The sequence below is a fragment of the Trachemys scripta genome, chromosome 1 (assembly GCF_013100865.1).
Source record: "Trachemys scripta elegans isolate TJP31775 chromosome 1, CAS_Tse_1.0, whole genome shotgun sequence".
In the NCBI taxonomy this organism is placed as follows: Eukaryota; Metazoa; Chordata; order Testudines; family Emydidae; genus Trachemys; species Trachemys scripta.
In genome coordinates, this window is record NC_048298.1 from 249,728,746 (window position 1) to 249,747,068 (window position 18,323).

The 18,323-nt window shown below is 46.7% G+C and overlaps 1 protein-coding gene across 1 annotated transcript in view; it reads left to right on the forward strand.

The window, feature by feature from the left end:
- DOCK9 (dedicator of cytokinesis 9) overlaps positions 1-18,323 on the forward strand; it is a gene marked incomplete in the record, with an annotated part of 250,627 nt that overhangs the window by 165,544 nt on the left and 66,760 nt on the right. Inside the window, 2 exon segments of the mRNA XM_034758221.1 lie at positions 1,855-1,991; positions 15,698-15,813. Coding sequence (XP_034614112.1) covers positions 1,855-1,991; positions 15,698-15,813 — 253 coding nt within the window.

Here is an 18,323-nt window from a genome sequence, read left to right on the forward strand (position 1 = left end):
ATCCTCTTGAAAGCACTACTACATAGTATTTTTACTAATTTAAATTATAATATTGTTCATTTCAAAGAGTGAGGATAGATCTAAATGAGAGATGGCATAGATCTATAATCACATTGATTATTGTAATGTGTCTCGTAAGCTGCCATTTTGCAATTTTTTTCTAACTGTTTGTTTTCTAGATTTAGATTTTTCAGTTCATAGAGTTGAGTTCTGGCAGCACATGCATGTGTGACACTCACACTGAAGCCTGTTAATCAGTGGGAAGTCAATGGGAGTTGAATGCATGTATCTGAGGTCTGAACTTGGCCCATAAACTGTACAGTATACGTCAGTATTTCTTCCACATTTGCATACATCTCATACAAATTATAGAGTACTTGTTCTTGTATTAAAGAAGTAAGTTAGTTAACCTAGTCTGTTCAGGCTTTCACACTGCCTCCACCACCATGGTGTTGGAGCTACTGTGATATCATTAAGCTTGTGGGGTGAAATCGTGGCCATATTTAACTCAATGGGAATTTTGCCATTAACTTTAGTGGTGTTAGGATTTTACCAACATTGTTGGCATCTATATTTCCCAATGTCAGTAGCTAAATGCAGACTACTACATTAGCAGTTTACATTGGAAATTGACATACCAAAGAGTTCAATCAGAATATACCGCAAATCACAATGACTTTAAACTGAACTTTTTCAAACTTAATGATATGGGAATTTGTTTCTTACAAAAAGAAAATAATAAACTTTCATCCTAATTTAAATATGAAATACTCATCCATCCTATTACATGAATGCTATCCTGGGGACTTAGGAGAAGATTGTCACTGTCTCTTTCTACCACCTCCACCCCCAAAAATGTTTTACATACACGGAAAAAAAATCTGTGATAAAATGGATCTATAGCTGTTTCTCAATTTAGATTGTGTCTTTAGCTCTGATTATACTGCTTTTTGCTTTAACATACTTCAGAATCTCCAGTCTTTAAAATAACATTTTGACATAGCAGAGAAGACTGTTCTGTACTTCTGTCATATTGAATTATCACTTGATCTGTTCTGCATGTTAACAAACACCACACTATCACAATCATACAAGTCTCTGGTGGTCTGTGGGTTTATTGCAGTTCACAAACAAATATAGCCTTTACATCTGTAAAATTGATGTCACACCAAAGCATGTTGTATCACAGTAAATGCATGTACTGCACAGAATAACACCAAGTGAGAGAGAACTCTTAGTTAAGGGAACAGGGAGAGGTGTAATTCCAGCATTGGTTTTAATTTCTCATCAGCTCAGGTGGTGGTACACAATAGGAAGGTTGTACTGATTGCTAACACAAATCACTTTTCTGTTTTCTTCACTTGATTGCTGACAAGTTTTAACAAAGTGTATGGCTCTTCTCCCTTCCTGCCTGGGTAAGATACAGATGTTAGTGCCTAAATTAATTCCTGCTCTTATTGCATGTGGGCTTTCCTGTTTTACCACTCACCTCTTTCTAACTTTTCCCTAAAACTTATATAATCAAAAGAAATTAGTGCATTTTTCAGTTCTGACTGTTGTCAAAACATCATCTAAGATTAACATTGCTAAAAGCTTTGAAGTAAATTAAATATTTCAAGAGCTACAGTTTGTGTGCTTTTATTTTCACACATTAGGTTTTCTAATTATGAATTTGATGTGATGCTTTTTAAAAATGCCTATTTTTGTTTTAGCTAACATAAAACAACAAATAGGCTGCATTGCCATTCATTCGTTAGTACTTTTTGTGCTGTAGCTGCTTAACTAACTCTCCCTGTCTTGCTGCAGTTTGACATGTCTAACTTTTGCTTCTATCCCATTTCACCCATCTTGCAGGAACCAGGAGGGGTTGGGACCCATAGTTCATGATCGAAAATCTCAGACATTGCCTGTTTCCCGTAACAGAACAGGAATGATGCATGCCAGATTGCAGCAACTGAGCAGCCTGGATAACTCTCTCACTTTTAACCACAGTAAGTTCCATTACACCATAACAGTTGTCATCCTCATCCACTACCACAACACCAGAGGCAGGTCCCAGACCCACACCAGAGCACTTCATGGACTTTATTATTGTTCTAGATCAAACAATTAAGTGGAATTAGTTCACTGGTCTGTTTCCACTTTCTGGTAGAGCAATCAATACTAAGTGATGACGTAATGTGGAACATGGTTAACTATAGTATTACATATTTTAAAGTGGTACCTTGAGAATTTCGTTATGAAATATTCTAAATCATTTAAATCTGGGATTGATTTAAATTACAAACTCTTAAATTTTGTGGTGCTCATTTGAAAAGGATTTATATCTTACTTTTGAACTATATCGGTTGATTTTATTAAAAGTTCTATTTTCACCCACTTGTGACCCATTATAAAAAGTATAGTCCACATGTTATAATATGCACTTAGTTGATCATGTCTCCATATTCTGACATCTCCTGATGAAAATATAAATTTTAGAATTTTCTATGAGGAATGTAAAGTCCATGATTTAGTTTGTGTGGATGTGAAAGATCTCCCAATAATGAAGTGACTTTTTCTGTGTTTTCAGTGTAAGAAAGATATCAAGTGTGCTTGGAATTTCTGTAGACAATGGTAAGACTTAACGAGGTTGAAGTCAGTTTGTGTAAGGCTGCTTTAATTGAAAACAATTTTGTATATTGTCTTTTTAAATATGCTGCTTTTAAATTTCAAATGATAAAAGATGCAGAATATTTTTGACATGTCATTTTTCAATTTCCTACAGTTTCAAGCACCAAAGAAATTGGTCAGCTAACCTAACAAAATACAGCATTGATTCATGCAATGTGTTGACTTGACAGAATTCCATACAGTAAAACTATATAAACGATTCATGTTAACTATTGTGACAGACCCAGACCAGTGGGGTACAGGAGTCTGGTAGAGGGCAAATATACTGGTCACTGGATGAGTAGTTTTCTGTTCCCTGAGTGACCAGAGCAGGGGCTGCACTAGAGTAATCAGGAACCTGCTAGAACCAGTTAAGGCAGGCAGGCTAATTAGGACACCTGGAGCCAATTAAGAAGAAGCTGCTAGAATCAATTAAGGCAGGCTAATCAGGGCACCTGGGTTTTAAAAGGAGCTGACTTCAGTTTGTGGTGTGAGTGTGAGGAGCTGGGAGCAAGAGGCGCAAGGAGCTGAGAGTGAGAGGGTGTGCTGCTGGAGGACTGAGGAGTACAAGCGTTATTAGACACCAGGAGGAAGGTCCTGTGGTGAGAATAAGGAAGGTGTTTGGAGGAGGCCATGGGGAAGTAGCCCAGGGAGTTGTAGCTGTCATGCAGCTGTTACAGGAGGCACTATAGACAGCTGCAGTCCACAGGGCCCTGGGCTGGAACCCGGAGTAGAGGGCGGGCCCGGGTTCCCCCCAAAACCTCCCAATTGACCTGGACTGTGGGTTCTTCCAGAGGCTGTTCCCCAACCCACGTTGTGAATCTCTGAGGCAAGAAAATCCGCCAATAAGCGCAGGACCCACCAAGATAGAGGAGGAACTTTGTCACACTGGTGTCAGGAGTGGGATATTGGTGTGCACAGCACGGCGGAAGAAGGAGGGTGATTTAAAAAAAAACAAAACAAAAAAACAAAAACCAAAAAAAAAGGGGAGAGGGTTTATTTTTTTCACCACAATGGATGACGTAGTGCGGGCACTGATACAAGCTACGGCGGCCCAGCAGGAGGCTACCCGTGTCCAGGTAGCTGCCCAACAGGAGGCAGTACGGCTGCAGCAAGAGACTAATCGCCTGCTGATTGACCAGGCTGCTCAAGACCGAGCTATGTTGCGGGAACTGGTAAAGCAGGTAAAATCCCTTACAGAGCTGAATCGCGGCCATGATGGGACGCGGCTCATACGAGCCAGCCATTGGCTGCAGAAAATGACCCGGGAGGATGATGTAGAGGCATACCTTCTGGCCTTTGAGAGGACAGCCCTACGGGAGGCCTGGCCTCGAGATCAGTGGTCTGGCATCCTTGCCCCATTCCTGTGTGGGGAGGCCCAGAAGGCCTACCATGATCTGCCGGAAGAGGCTGCGGCAGACTACCCGCAGCTGAAAGCAGAGATCCTGGCCAGATCTGGGGTAACAACAGCAGTGCGGGCCCAGCAGTATCACGGTTGGAGGTACCAGGAAGACAAAATCCCGCAGTCCCAATTGTACGACCTCATCCATCTCGCACGGAAGTGGTTGCAAACAGAGTCCCGGAGTCCGGAAGAGATACTAGCGGTTCTGGTCATCGACGGATACATGAGGAGACTACCACCAGACCTTCGTGCCTGGGTAAGCCAGAACGAACCCTCCACCTATGATGAGGTTGTCACCCTGGTAGAGAGGCGAAGGACAGCGAGGGAGCTGACCCAACCAGTTAAGGAAGAGGCACCCCGAGTTAAACTAGCAGCACCAAGCCCTAAAGTTTGACAGGAGGGCCCAGGTGGAAAAAGAGAGAGGCTGAAGGCCCATCAGAGGCCACAAAGAGTCGGAGCACTGAGGGAGAAGAGGATCGTGATGTTAGACTGCCCAAACCAAGAGACCGGGGAACGCGTAGGGCTCCATACAGATGTTATGCCTGTGGGGAGTGGGGACACATAGCTGCACAGTGTCCCAATGCTGAGGAGCCTATGCAGTGTAACCTGGGGAACTGGACAGCTCCATGCTCCCTAATCCACCTTGTGGGGGTCTCACTAACCCCACATATGTATACCAGACCAGTGAAACTAAATGGAGTAGGGACCACGGCACTGGTTGATTCTGGGAGTGCTATCACGCTTATCTCAGGGAAGCTAGTAAAGCATAGTCAACTGCTGCAGGCTAAACGTACGGGGATAACATGTGTCCATGGGACAGTTAGTTACTACCCCACCATCCCAGTAAAAATCGAGATCCAAGGAAACACTACTGAGGTAGCAGCAGGTGTAGTCCCTAAACTCCCATACCCGGTGCTCATAGGGAGGGACTTTCCAGGTTTGGAAACTTACTCCCAGTAGTGGGATTGGAGAAAGATGAGGACCCTAAAATTGGTGAGGCATCCACAGCAGACTGTCAACCCCCAATCTTCTCTGAAATATCCCCAGATTTGTTCTCCACTCCCAGACAGGATAGAAAGACAAAAAGGGAAAGAAGGGCAGCTAAGGCCTTGGGAACCCAAATACTGACCCAAAGCCAGAGGGTCGCTCTTGTAGGTAGGTGGACCTGCACAGCAGAAAAGGAGGCCACGCAGGAGGGAGAAGCACCTGAGTCTGACCCCCACCCTAATGCTTCTGAACCAGTAGAGGCAACAGAGACTGGGCCCCTAGATCTTGGGCAGATTAGCCCCGGGAGAGGAAATTTTGGAAGGGACCAGGCCGAAGACCCAAGATATGGCAACATTAGGAAGGAGGTGACTGAAATAGATGGGGTCCCCGTGGAAGGGAAAACCCAGGGACCAGGACCCTACATAAGAAGGATCTCTTATACCAGGTTGCACTAGTACAGGGGCAGAAGGTACAGCAGATCCTAGTACCTCAAAAACACCAGAACGCTGTATTAAGTCTTGCTTATAGTCATCTTTCTGGGGGGTATTTGGGGGTAGAGAAGACCCTGGCACAAGTCCTACGACAGTTCTTCTGGCCAGGAGTACATGAAGAAGTGCGGAGGTACTGTGCCTCCTGCCCGGAGTAACAGCTGCACAGTCCCCGTACCCACTTGAGGGCACCTTTAGTACCCCTTCCCATTATAGCGGTCCCCTTCAAGCGAATAGCCATGGGCCTAGTGGGACCCCTGGAGAAGACGGCTCGGGGCCACCAATATATACTTGTTGTTTTGGACTATGCTACTCGCTACCCAGAAGCCGTCCCCCTGCGGAACATGGCCTCTAAAACTATAGCCAAAGAGCTGGTGGGGATCTTTGCCCAAATGGGGCTACCGAAGGAGATATTAACCGACCAAGGAACCCCATTTATGTCGAAGCTAATGAAGGACCTCTGTACACTGCTCCATATACATACCCTGAGAACTTCGGTCTACCATCCGCAGACTGATGGGTTGGTAGAAAGTTTTAACCGAACCCTCAAGGCTATGATAAGGAAGGTGGTAAGTCGGGACGGGAAGGATTGGGACACCCTACTACCCTATCTTATGTTCGCTATCCGGGAGGTACCTCAGGCCTCAACTGGGCTTTCCCCCTTCGAGTTATTATACGGGCGTCACCCCCGTGGCATAATAGATATCGCCAAAGAGATCTGGGAAGAGGAACCCAATGAGCGGAGAAATATAATAGAGCATGTAATGCAGATGCGAGACCTGATAGCCCGGGTTACCCCTATTGTACGGGAACATTTGGAGAAGGCACAGGAGGCCCAGCGAACCCATTACAATCGCCAGGCAAAAGTGCGACAGTTCCAACCAGGGGATCGGGTTATGGTGTTGGTACCCATAGCAGAAAGCAAGCTTCTGGCCCAATGGCAGGGGCCCTATGAGGTGGTTGAACCCCTGGGGGAAGTAACCTACAAGGTGCGGCGGCAGCCAGGACACAGAAAACGAGAACAGATTTATCACGTTAACCTTCTGAAACCCTGGCATGCACAAGAGGTATGCACAACAGTCCAAAAAGACCTAACCCAGGAAAACAGGCCTTCCAAACAGGTGAGAGTGTCTCCCGATTTAACACCAGACCAGAAGAATGAGGTGTCTGAGATGATCTTCCGGAACCAAGATGTGCTCTCGACAAAACTGGGTTAAACAACCGAGACCTATCACCACATCGTCACAAACCCTGGGGCCAGAGTAACAATGAGGCCCTATCGGGTGCCAGCGGCAAAAAGGGAGGAAATAAAAGCAGAAGTGTAAAAAATGCTGGAGTTGGGGATCATCGAAGAATCCCACAGTCAGTGGTCCAGCCCAATCGTGCTGGTGCCCAAACCTGATGGCACCACAAGATTTTGCAACAACTTCTGGCGACTAAACGAAGTATCCCGGTTCGACGCGTACCCCATACCTCACATAGATGAGCTAATGGACCGTCTGGGTAATGCCCGGTACTTGACTACCATAGACTTGACAAAGGGGTACTGGCAGATTCCCCTTGTAGAAGACGCAAAGGAAAAGACTGCGTTCTCTACACCAGAGGGTCTTTTTCAATATACTGTCCTCCCTTTTGGACTACATGGGGCCCCAGCTACCTTCCAGCGCCTCATGGACAAGCTATTACGCCCGCATAACAGTTATGCTGCTGCCTACTTGGACGATGTGGTCATTCATACCCCAGACTGGGAAACCCACCTGGAGAAGGTGGAGGCAGTCCTCGATACGTTCAGGCGAGCTGGCCTTACAGCAAACCCTGCCAAGTGCGCTGTAGGGTTTACAGAGGCCAAATATCTTGGCTACATTGTGGGAAAAGGTCTGGTAAAACCCCTAGTGAACAAGTTAGAGGCCATCCAAACTTGGCCCCGACCAAGTCGCAAGAAACAAGTCCGGGTGTTCCTAAGTGTGGTATTACCGACGATTTATCCCCCACTTTGCCAGAAGGGCAAGCCCCCTGACACACCTAGTGAAAGCCCGTGGACCTGATCTGGTGAGATGGTTTGACACAGCAGAGGAAGCATTCACAGACCTACGGACTGCCCTCTGCACTAACCCCGTACCGATAGCCCCTGATTTCACCAAGGAGTTTATCCTGCAGACAGATGCATCGGAAGTAGGGTTGGGGGCCGTTCTATCACAGTTGGTCGGGGAGGAGGAACACCCAATTCTATACCTCAGTCGGAAACTCCTTCCAAGGGAACAAAAATATGCAGTGGTGGAGAGAGAATGCCTCGCTGTAAAATGGGCCATGGAAACATTGCGCTACTACCTGCTCGGGTGCAGATTTGTCCTCGTGACCGACCATGCCCCTCTTCAATGGATGCAGCAGAACAAGGAGAACAACACAAGGGTGACCAGATGGTTCTTATCCCTTCAACCTTTACAGTTCCCTGTGCAACACAGAGCAGGGAGCCGTCATGGCAACGCCGATGGCTTGTCACGTGTGCACTGTCTGGCGTCCCAAGCTCCCCAACCCCTTGGCGTTGAGCATGGGGGAGGGATATGTGACAGACCCAGACCAGTGGGGTACAGGAGTCTGATAGAGGGCAAATATACTGGTCATTGGATGAGTAGTTTTCTGTTCCCTCAGTGACCAAAGCAGGGGCTGCACTAGCTGCAATAGAAGAGATTTATTAACAAGAGATAAGAAAAATTTGAAAGCTCGACAAGTCGTTGTCTATATATATTCCTCTCTTGGTACACGTGTCCCGAGCACCAGAGATTGGAATCTTTTGAACAGCGTGCCCATTGGCCCATACCTGAGCCCTGTTTGCCCTCCCAAGGGCATAAAAGGGGTGGAGTGAGGCCAATCATCGCCACTCCTTCTAACCACAGCCTAGTCTGAGAAAGAGAATAATTAGCAGTGTCCTTACTTTAGTTATTTTTTTCCATTGTAAATTTTGTCTCTAGTCAGTATTGGTAGTAGGATTTAATTTAGGATGAGTTTTGTAGGTTAGATTTCATTTGGGTAACTTCTATATATTTTTCACTGTTGCCCGGTACTGGCTCTTCAGTCTTCATGACTAACCAGAAATTTCTTCAGCCGTATCATTTAATGATGGCCATAGTAAACATTTGTTTGTATAGGCATAGAACATATTACTAGCAAATATTCTATTTGTTGCTTGTTTTAAAACAAACTCAAAGAGAAAGAGAGGCGAGGCTGAAACTGTTCCTTGTTATACAAATCTGACAACAATCTGAGATCCAGGTTCTCTAGATTGGTCTCCTTTGGAACAATCTTTTTCCTCTAAAAGTTCACCAGAAGCTTCTCTGAATATGGTGCTTGCCTCTTCTGTTCCTTCAGCAGATTCTCCTGTTCTGAAATCATCTGACTGGACTCATTCTGACGGGCACCCAGGACTGAGTCTCACCTTTTTACCCCCTCTACATCTAGCGAGAAGGAGACTTGCTTGTGGTTAACTGGGTGTCAGCTCCCTGACACCTTCAGTCTTTTAGCCACCCAAACAATCTCTGGGCTATGCTAGCCCTTACTTTGCCATGAAAGTTATCCCAGTCCCTGAGCCCCTTCAAAGCATTCCCCTGTAATGTCCAGCCCCTGATCCACTGAACATTCACAGAAATACCAGGTCTGCTGTACGCACCAGTTTGGTTGATTCAACTCTGGATCAATTCTTTATATAATACCATAGCACTGAGATATATTTATAGTGGAAACAGTCATATGTTTCTTATCAAAGATCAAGATTTAAGAGGTAGTGAGTTAGGATAATGGAAACAGAAGGGTTACATATAAAATAAAATCATAACACGGTTCCTAGAGACTAAGCTTAGGCTAACTTCCAATCTAAATAAGTTTCTCACCCAAATGTCCTTTCCAGCGTTTCAAACAACCATGGTTGAGATCCCATTTTCATGTGTGTAATTGCACTGCTGGATTTACTTACCAGCTCTGCGTTGTGCCCAGCGCTTCCCGCCTCAGCAGGCCTCAGAAGTGACACACCCGCTGTACGCCAGACCGGGGGAGCGGGAGACGGAGACACGTGCGCTTCTGGCTGTTAAGGCGGTTGGAGCGCAGCACTATGAGGTGCCCCCCCACCCGGGCAGGGGGAGAACCCAGGGCTGGTGCAAGGATACTTTGCACCCTAGGCGAAACTTCCACCTTGCGCTGCCCCCTCCCCCGCCCCCCCCCGCACATCAGATCATTGAGGGGCAAATCCCAACGACCCTTTATAGACCCCAGGGGCCAGCCATGCCCAGGGGCTGGTCCCCAGACCAGGTTCCCCACCCCCTGAACTCCCCTAGAGGGTGCACAGTCCTCCCGCGAGCCCTCCTCACCCCGCCCTGAGTCCACTCACTGGCTTTTCCGGGCTTGGGCCGCTGCAGCAGCGCTCAGCAGGGAGGAGCCGCCTTCCAGAGGCACCAGAGAGCCAGAGCGTCCCACTTGCGGCAGTGGCGAGCCCTAGCCATGGAGGAGCTGGCATGGTGCAGGGAGACAGCAGCCCTGCAAAGGTGGCGGCGTGGCTAGCGGAGAGCAGCCATGCCTCCTGTCCAGGCTGCGGCCCGGCGCGCCTTCCCCTCCACCCCCCCAGGGGCTTCTGCAAGCTGCAGCGGATGCATGCGGGCGCTGTCCCACCATGCGCCCCCCAGCTGCCCCCTTGCCACGCTCAGGCTCTGCGGTTCCCGGGAGTGTGAGCCACCACCGCCGCTGACCCTCCCGGAGCAGGCTCAGGGCCGGACGCCCCGGTGGCTCACGTGCCCGGGAGCCGCAAAGCCCGAGCGTGGCGAGGGGAGAGCCGGGGGCTGCACAGGGGCCGCTGACCCCATGCATCTGCTGCAGCCTGCAGGAACCCCCAGGAGGGACGGCACATCAGGCTGCAGCCTGGGCAGGAGCCGCGGCTGCTCTCCGCTAGCAGTGCTGCCGCCTTTGTAGGGCTGCTGCCCCCCTGTGCCGCACTGGCTCCACCATGGCTGGGGCTCGCTGCCCCTGCAAGCCGAAGCTCTGGCTCTCCAGTGCCTCCGGAAGGCGGCTCCTCCTTGCTGAGCCACCACTTTTTTAGGGTTATCATATTTCAACAATCAAAAAAGAGGACGGAAAGAGAGCCCCACCTGAGCCCCGCTCTCATCCACTCCCTCCCACTTCCCACCCCCCTCAGAACCCCCAATCCCCTCGCCCCCGCTCCTTGTCCCCTGATTCCCCCTCCTGAGACTCCCCCCACCCTAACTGCCCCCCTAGGACCTTACCCCCTACCTGTCCCAACCCTTATCCACACCCCTGCCCCCAGACAGACCCCCGGGACTCCCACGCCCCCTCCAACCACTCCCCCCCCGACAGCCCCCTCCAGAACTCCCAAAACATACAACCCTCCCCCTGTCCCCTGACAGCCCCTCTAGAACTCCCGACCCATCCGACCCTCCCCCCACCCCCTGACTGCCCCCCGGGACTCCCCTTACCACCATGCCGCTCCAGCCGCTGGCTCCACGTGGAGCGAAACCAAACAAGCTGCCGAGCACCCTGCCCCTCCCCCGCGGAGTTCTGCGACGCGATGCTGAAGCAGGGGGAGGGGGGAAGCAGGGGAGGGACTCTGCCTGCTGGAGGCCAGTGGGAGCAGCTATATCACGCCCAGGCGCCCAATCAGCCATGCTGCACTCTGCGTGAGGGGAAGGGAGAGGAGGGAGGAAAAATCCCAGACGGTTGCACCAGCCCTAGGCGAACCTGACAGCCCCACCCGGCCGCTTGCCCACGGGCCACACAGTGAGCCCATGCGGGTCGCATGTTGTGCAGGCCTGTGCTAAACTAAAATGTTAATATAAAGAAATTTCATAAATTTTGGGAGCCTAAGGTTGGTACAGCAGTAGCTCCACCAGTGAAAGGCATAGTCACAACTTCAGAAGGGGACTTCTTTCCAAGACCACATAGAATATAAGAGTGATGACACATTGCACAGCAATTTCAAAGCCTCAACTTGCAGCTGTTCAGACCAAAAATTTTTCATATATTTAGTAAAAAGTCTACTTTGTGGTAAACAAGTGGTTCATCTTCTGGCGATGTGATTCTTGTTTGGAGTGAGACATCTTGGGTCCTGTCTTCGTCAACTTCCTTGATGTAATATGTGACGAGCAATGGATTCCAACTTGGTGGCTACAAGGATGTCATGTTACATCCACGAATAGTCATCAGTCATCCCAAACATATCTTGTGCATCCAAACTTACAGGTGAGGAGTTATTGGGGGAAACATTAGGGAAATTAGTAGCTGAGACTGCAGAGAGTCCTCTGCTCTCTGTCCAAGCCAGCAAAGAAATCTATTAGGTGTTGGCAGCACCCAATGGTATCCAAGAAGGGACTGTTAACTTGGCAGGGAGAAACATTTGGAGCAGAAGCTTCCAAGGAGACCTAGATGAATTTTACTACAAACCAACAAACTATTTAGTATGACAAAGACTCTTTCTCCTTATCCACCTTCTTTACCAGACCCTTAACTAGTTGACTGTAGTCACAGCAAGGCATAGCTCACAAGCCACAACATGCAGTGCCACAATCCAGACACTGGATCACTTTCGAGGGCATGGTTTCACAATAACACCAGGAAAAGCTCTCTGGTTCTGTTAACAAACGTAATTCATCTGGGATTGGAAATAGACACTTTGGTGATCGAGAGCTACCCATCACTAGACAGATTCCAGAAGAACCAGGATTTGATACCCATGCTGGACAAATGCATGAGACCAACCATGGCTCAGTGTCTCTAGCCATTAGGCCTACATGGGTCTCCCCATGGGCAAGGTCTTCTATCAGGCATCTCCAAGCCTTTCTTCTGAAAGTATGGGACCATTCCCTGGAGTGAATGCAAGACCAGGTACTTGTTCCCAGCCAGGTGCTGGATCCCCTAAGATGATGGACAGTCCTAGAGAATGTCCGCAGGGGTCTTTCCATATTCTTTCCGGTCCAGCAGGTTCTCACAATAGACACCATTCTGAAAGGATAGGGATCACTTCTGGGATCCAGAACAATGTAGGATATCTGAAGCTCTGGGGAAAGGAACCACAGCATTAAGCCTTTGGAGCTCACAGCTGTCAAACTACCTCTACTGAATGCCAGGTCTTCCTAGAGGGCAATCACATCTTGATCCACCCAGACAGCCATGGTTGCATACATAAACGATCAAGGGGGAAGTAGGAGTGTAGCTCTGTGTGCTGAAGTGATGGAGACAATAGAATGGGCAGACAAGACTCTCCCTTCCCGAAAAGTGATACACACAAAAGGAGAGCTGAACATAAAGACAGACTGGCTCAGAAGATGCAAAGTCGACTAAACCAGGAAGTCTTCACTCTGATCTCGCAAATGTTTGGGCTCCTTTCTGACCTCTTCTGATAGAACTGAAGCTAGAACAATTGTTGCAGCTTCTGAAGAGACCAGACATCTTTTTTCCCAGACCTGTTCCTCCACACAGACCTACATCATCTTCAACTAACAGCCTGGCTATTGTTAGAATTAGTCTCACTCGGCCTACCTTCCAAAGGGATCAGAACTTTGCTCTCATCCAAGAGAATTTCCACACTAAAAAATCTACTCCATGTGGACCAAGTTCAGTTCATGGTTCCAAGAGCATAATGCAGATCCAAGGGATCCTGGGGATTCTGGCCCCCCTGGACTTCCTTCAGGAAGGTGCGAATAAGGGCTAGCACCTAGCTAGCCAGATATCAGCTCTAAGTAGTGTGGTACTCACATGATCCTCAGATTCCTTGGCAGAACCATCAGGTATCCAGATTTCTCGGAGCAATCAGACTGACCAGACCAGCAGTCAGACCAATTTTCCCTAAGTGGAACCTACAACTGGTATATGAAAGCCATAACCACCCATCTCTTTGAGACTCTGACTTCCTTCAGTCCACCTATGGCCATAGCACCTGATGAAGAAGCAGTGACACACTACAAGTCAGAAGAGCACTCAAGACTTACATCAAGAGTGCAGAATTCACAATCTCCCTCTTCATTTCCTTTCATCCTGAGGTGCCAAAGGCTTTAGTGTATCCAAACTTCCTCTTACTAGATTAATCAGAGTGTGCATTGCTGAGGTGTACAAGCTATCTGGCACACTTGTTCCAGAAGCAATCAAGGGGCATTCTACAAGATCCATGGCAATCTCATGGGCTGAAAGAGCGAGTGCTTCCAGTGCACAGAACTGCAGAGTAGCCACATTTTCATTAACTGATGCCTCTATCAGACACTATAAGGTAGACTTTCTGTCTCTGCAGAGGCCTCCTTTGGCAGGCAGGTACTGCAGGCAGTGGTCCAAACATAACCTGGCCATTTGAGCAGTTCCAAAAAGGGTGGTTGGGGGGGGGGCGGTGAGTGTCTCCCCTTTTTTTTTGTTCACTTTTCTATCGCTTCCTTCTATTCATGACTTGCTACTTCCCATACATATCAGAATTGTGGGAGATGCTGGGTTGCAGAATGGAGAATTTCTTACCTGATAATTTCCTTTTTGCTAGCAGCATCTCCCACAGTTCTACGCACCTTGGATGGCTTCACAGCCAAGGATCAGCATTTTATTTGGATAGTTACCATGTAGGCAGTGTCCTATTGTCCATAGTTAATTAGTTATCCCAGAAATTATTGTTACTAATCATTTTCCAAGAGTTTTTCACAGTTTTGGAATTAATCAGCTGGCAATCAGGAGAAAGGGGCATGGCTGGCACAGTTTTGAACCACCTCCAGAAACTTCAGACCGGAGGGGAATAGCCCAGAATTGTGGGAGATGCTGAAGCAGAAAGGAAATATAGCATCTTGTTCTCGGGAGGAGATCAGAGTCTTAGGTCTCTGTCGGATGCCTTCTTAATATCACGGTCCCACAGCCAGTTTATCTTTGACAAATTTTAAAATCTGGTTACTGTGTAGCCCCATAATTGAGGTTGTTGAGTTTTGGACATAAAATTGAAATTCAACTTCTTTATGTCTGCAGAATGTAATATATCTTTCTTAAAATTACAGCACTTTCTCTGAATCCAAAATAAATTTTGAGGGCAGGTAGAAAGACAAACAAGTGTATACTCTGCTTTCTGCTGCTTTCATGATGCAAAGCATCTGTAAATTTACTTTAACAGGTCAGTATGCTCTGGCTTCTTTGTGCTGCTCCATATTGGCTAAAAGCAGCCAGAACATGCATGTGAATCTGACCCAGAAAGTTAGAACGAGTGGGAGACCCAAAGAACCATAAGTCTCCCCTACAGTGACACCAGTGGGTGAAAAGGTTGGAATCTAATGTTCCTTTTAAAAGTCGGTTAATCTGAGAGACAAGCATTAAATTGTGTTTATCATAAGGATAAGTTTATGTCACAGTAACCGTGAAATTTTGCCACACATTAACAGTTAGTTAGTTTTTGTTAATCTAGTCCCATTTCAAAGCGGACTAGAACAAAGTGAACTAACAAACTGCTATTGTGTAGCAGCTGGGCCACAAGGTTATCCTGACCATAGCGTGAAATTATTTATTTTTTCCACAGTTATTCATAATTTTACCATGAAAAAATCATATCCAGAATCATAAATATATGGTTATTGCATGGTGTCACTACCGGGAACAGTAAGGATTATTTGGGTGCACTGTTGTGCATTTTGATGCTTCAACATGTTTGTATTTCTTTTACATTTAACCTTAACTCTGAGTTTTCAGGGTTTATAATGCTTGGGTTTGAGATAATTGCAATATCCTTAATTTTACCCTAAATTACTGATATTTGTTCTCAACCTTAATTCTATCTATCCATGTACTTTTTGGTTTTGAATATAATATAGTATTACCAGTTAAGTCCATTATTTTAAATATGTTTAATTCTGCTATTTTAAGACTTTACCTTTGCACTTCAATGTGTGATTATCTTAATTAAATTATTTGAATACCAAATATTGAACATGCATATAATTGTCCTGTGGTTGGAAAAATGTGAAAAAAACTATGTATAAAATATTACTCAACTGTTTAATGTAAACCTCTTTCAAAGTCCTTATTTTTTCTTAAACTTCCTCTAATGCAGAAAGTCTCTTATAATTTTTGGCTACATAATTTAGCAGCATTAGTTTTAAAATATTTGTGTTTAATTATGTATCCTAAATATAAAGCAACACTTCATTTGAAATTTCTACAGGCTATGGCCATTCAGATGCAGATGTTCTTCACCAGTCCTTACTTGAAGCAAACATTGCCACTGAAGTTTGCCTTACCACTCTGGATACTTTATCTTTATTCACAATGGCATTTAAGGTTTGTCTTTAACACAGTTTTGATAGATTATTTGATTTTTGGCATTTTAAATAATTATTCTCTAGAAAATTACTAAAAAAGGAGTTCATATTGACCTATACTACTAACAACATCTGTATTAAAACTGCACAAAGCAGGTAATTCATAATCATGCCATTCAATAGCTAATAACCTTTACTGTTAAAAGTATAATAAAGTCTCATTTGCTAGTATTAACAGTATGCTTTGAACTCAACCAGTTGTCATTCAATCCTGCAGTTTCTCTAGTAACTTCCACTGAAGTCAGCATGAGTTTTGCCTGATGGACTATAGAACTGGACCTTAAATGTTTTAAATTCAAAAATAGAAAATTGCTAGTAAACAGATCAGTTTAAATGATGCATGTTCTTAGTTTAGTTTTACACCCTCTGAGGGCAAGAGTAAGTAGGGTAGAGTGAGCAAGACCTCTTCTTGGTCAGCACCATTCGATAGGATCCTTTTCTTCCTCCCCCACCTTTTCCCTCTCCAAATCCATTACAGAAAGCCCACTGTCTAGTTAGCCTTTTGACATAGCTGTCCTTTAAGGGCTTTATGGGACTGATAAAGAAACACTGCAGTAAAAAGCAACAGAGGGTCCTGTGGCACCTTTGAGACTAACAAAAGTATTGGGAGCATAAGCTTTTGTGGGTAAGAACCTCACTTCTTCAGATGCAAGTAATGGAAATCTCTAGAGGCAGGTATAAATCAGTGTGGAGATAACGAGGTTAGTTCAATCAGGGAGGGTGAGGTGCTCTGCTAGCAGTTGAGGTGTGAACACCAAGAGAGGAGAAACTGCTTCTGTAGTTGGATAGCCATTCACAGTCTTTGTTTAATCCTGATCTGATGGTGTCAAATTTGCAAATGAACTGGAGCTCAGCAGTTTCTCTTTGGAGTCTGGTCCTGAAGTTTTTTTGCTGTAAGATGACTACCTTTACATCTGCTATTGTGTGGCCAGGGAGGTTGAAGTGTTCTCCTACAGGTTTTTGTATATTGCCATTCCTGATATCTGACTTGTGTCCATTTATCCTCTTGCGTAGTGACTGTCCAGTTTGGCCAATGTACGTAGCAGAGGGGCATTGCTGGCATATGATGGCATATATAACATTGGTGGACGTGCAGGTGAATGAGCCGGTGATGTTGTAGCTGATCTGGTTAGGTCCTGTGATGGTGTTGCTGGTGTAGATATGTGGGCAGAGTTGGCATCGAGGTTTGTTGCATGGGTTGGTTCCTGAGTTAGAGTTGTTCTGGTGCGGTGCGTGGTTGCTGGTGAGAATATGCTTAAGGTTGGCAGGTTGTCTGTGGGCGAGGACTGGCCTGCCTCCCAAGGTCTGTGAAAGTGAGGGATCATTGTCCAGGATGGGTTGTAGATCACTGATGATGCGTTGGAGAGGTTTAAGCTGAGGACTGTAGGTGATGGCCAGTGGAGTTCTGTTGGTTTCTCTTCTGGGCCTGTCTTGTAGCAGGAGGCTTCTGGGTACACGTCTGGCTCTGTTGATTTGTTTCTTTATTGTGGTGTCACGGAGATAGCTGGGAGTGCTGGTGGCGTAGGGTCTGAGTAGGGAGTCCACATATCCAGACAGATTTCCTAAGAAAAATACAATGCATTGGTGACCTCCCAGAAAACACCATCCTAGCCACCATGGATGTAGAGGCTCTCTACACAAACATCCCACATACAGATGGAATACAAGCTGTCAGGAACAGTATCCCTGATGATGACACAGCACAACTTATTGCTGAGCTCTGTGACTTTATCCTCATGCACAATTATTTCAAATTTGGTGACAATATATACCACCAGACCAGTGGCACCACTATGGGCACCCGCATGGCCCCACAATATGCCAACATTTTTATGGCTGACCTGGAACAACACTTCCTCAGCTCTCGTCCACTCATGCCCCTTCTCTACCTACACTATATTGATGACATCTTCATCATCTGGACCCATGGGAAGGAGACCCTGGAAGAATTCCACCATGATTTCAACAGCTTCCACCCCACCATCAACCTCAGCCTGGACCAATCTACACGGGAGGTCCACTTCCTAGACACCACCGTAGAAATAAGCGATGGCCACGTTAACACCACCCTATACCGAAAACCCACTGACCGCTACGCCTACCTTCATGCCTCCAGCTTCCACCCCGGTCACACCACACGATCCATCGTCTACAGCCAAGCACTGAGGTACAATCACATCTGCTCCAACCCCTCAGACAGAGACCAACACCTACAAGATCTCCACCAAGCATTCTCAAAACTACGATACCCACACAAGGAAATAAAGAAACAAATCAACAGAGCCAGACGTCGATTTTGCCGCCGTCCTCACAGCGGGGTAAGTCGGCTGCGATACGTCGAATTCAGCTACACTATTCGCGTAGCTGAATTTGCATATCTTAAATCGAACCCCCCCCCCCCCCCCCCCCCCCCCCCCCCCCCCCCCCCCCCCCCCCCCTCCCCTCTCCCCCCCCCCCCCCCCCCCCCCT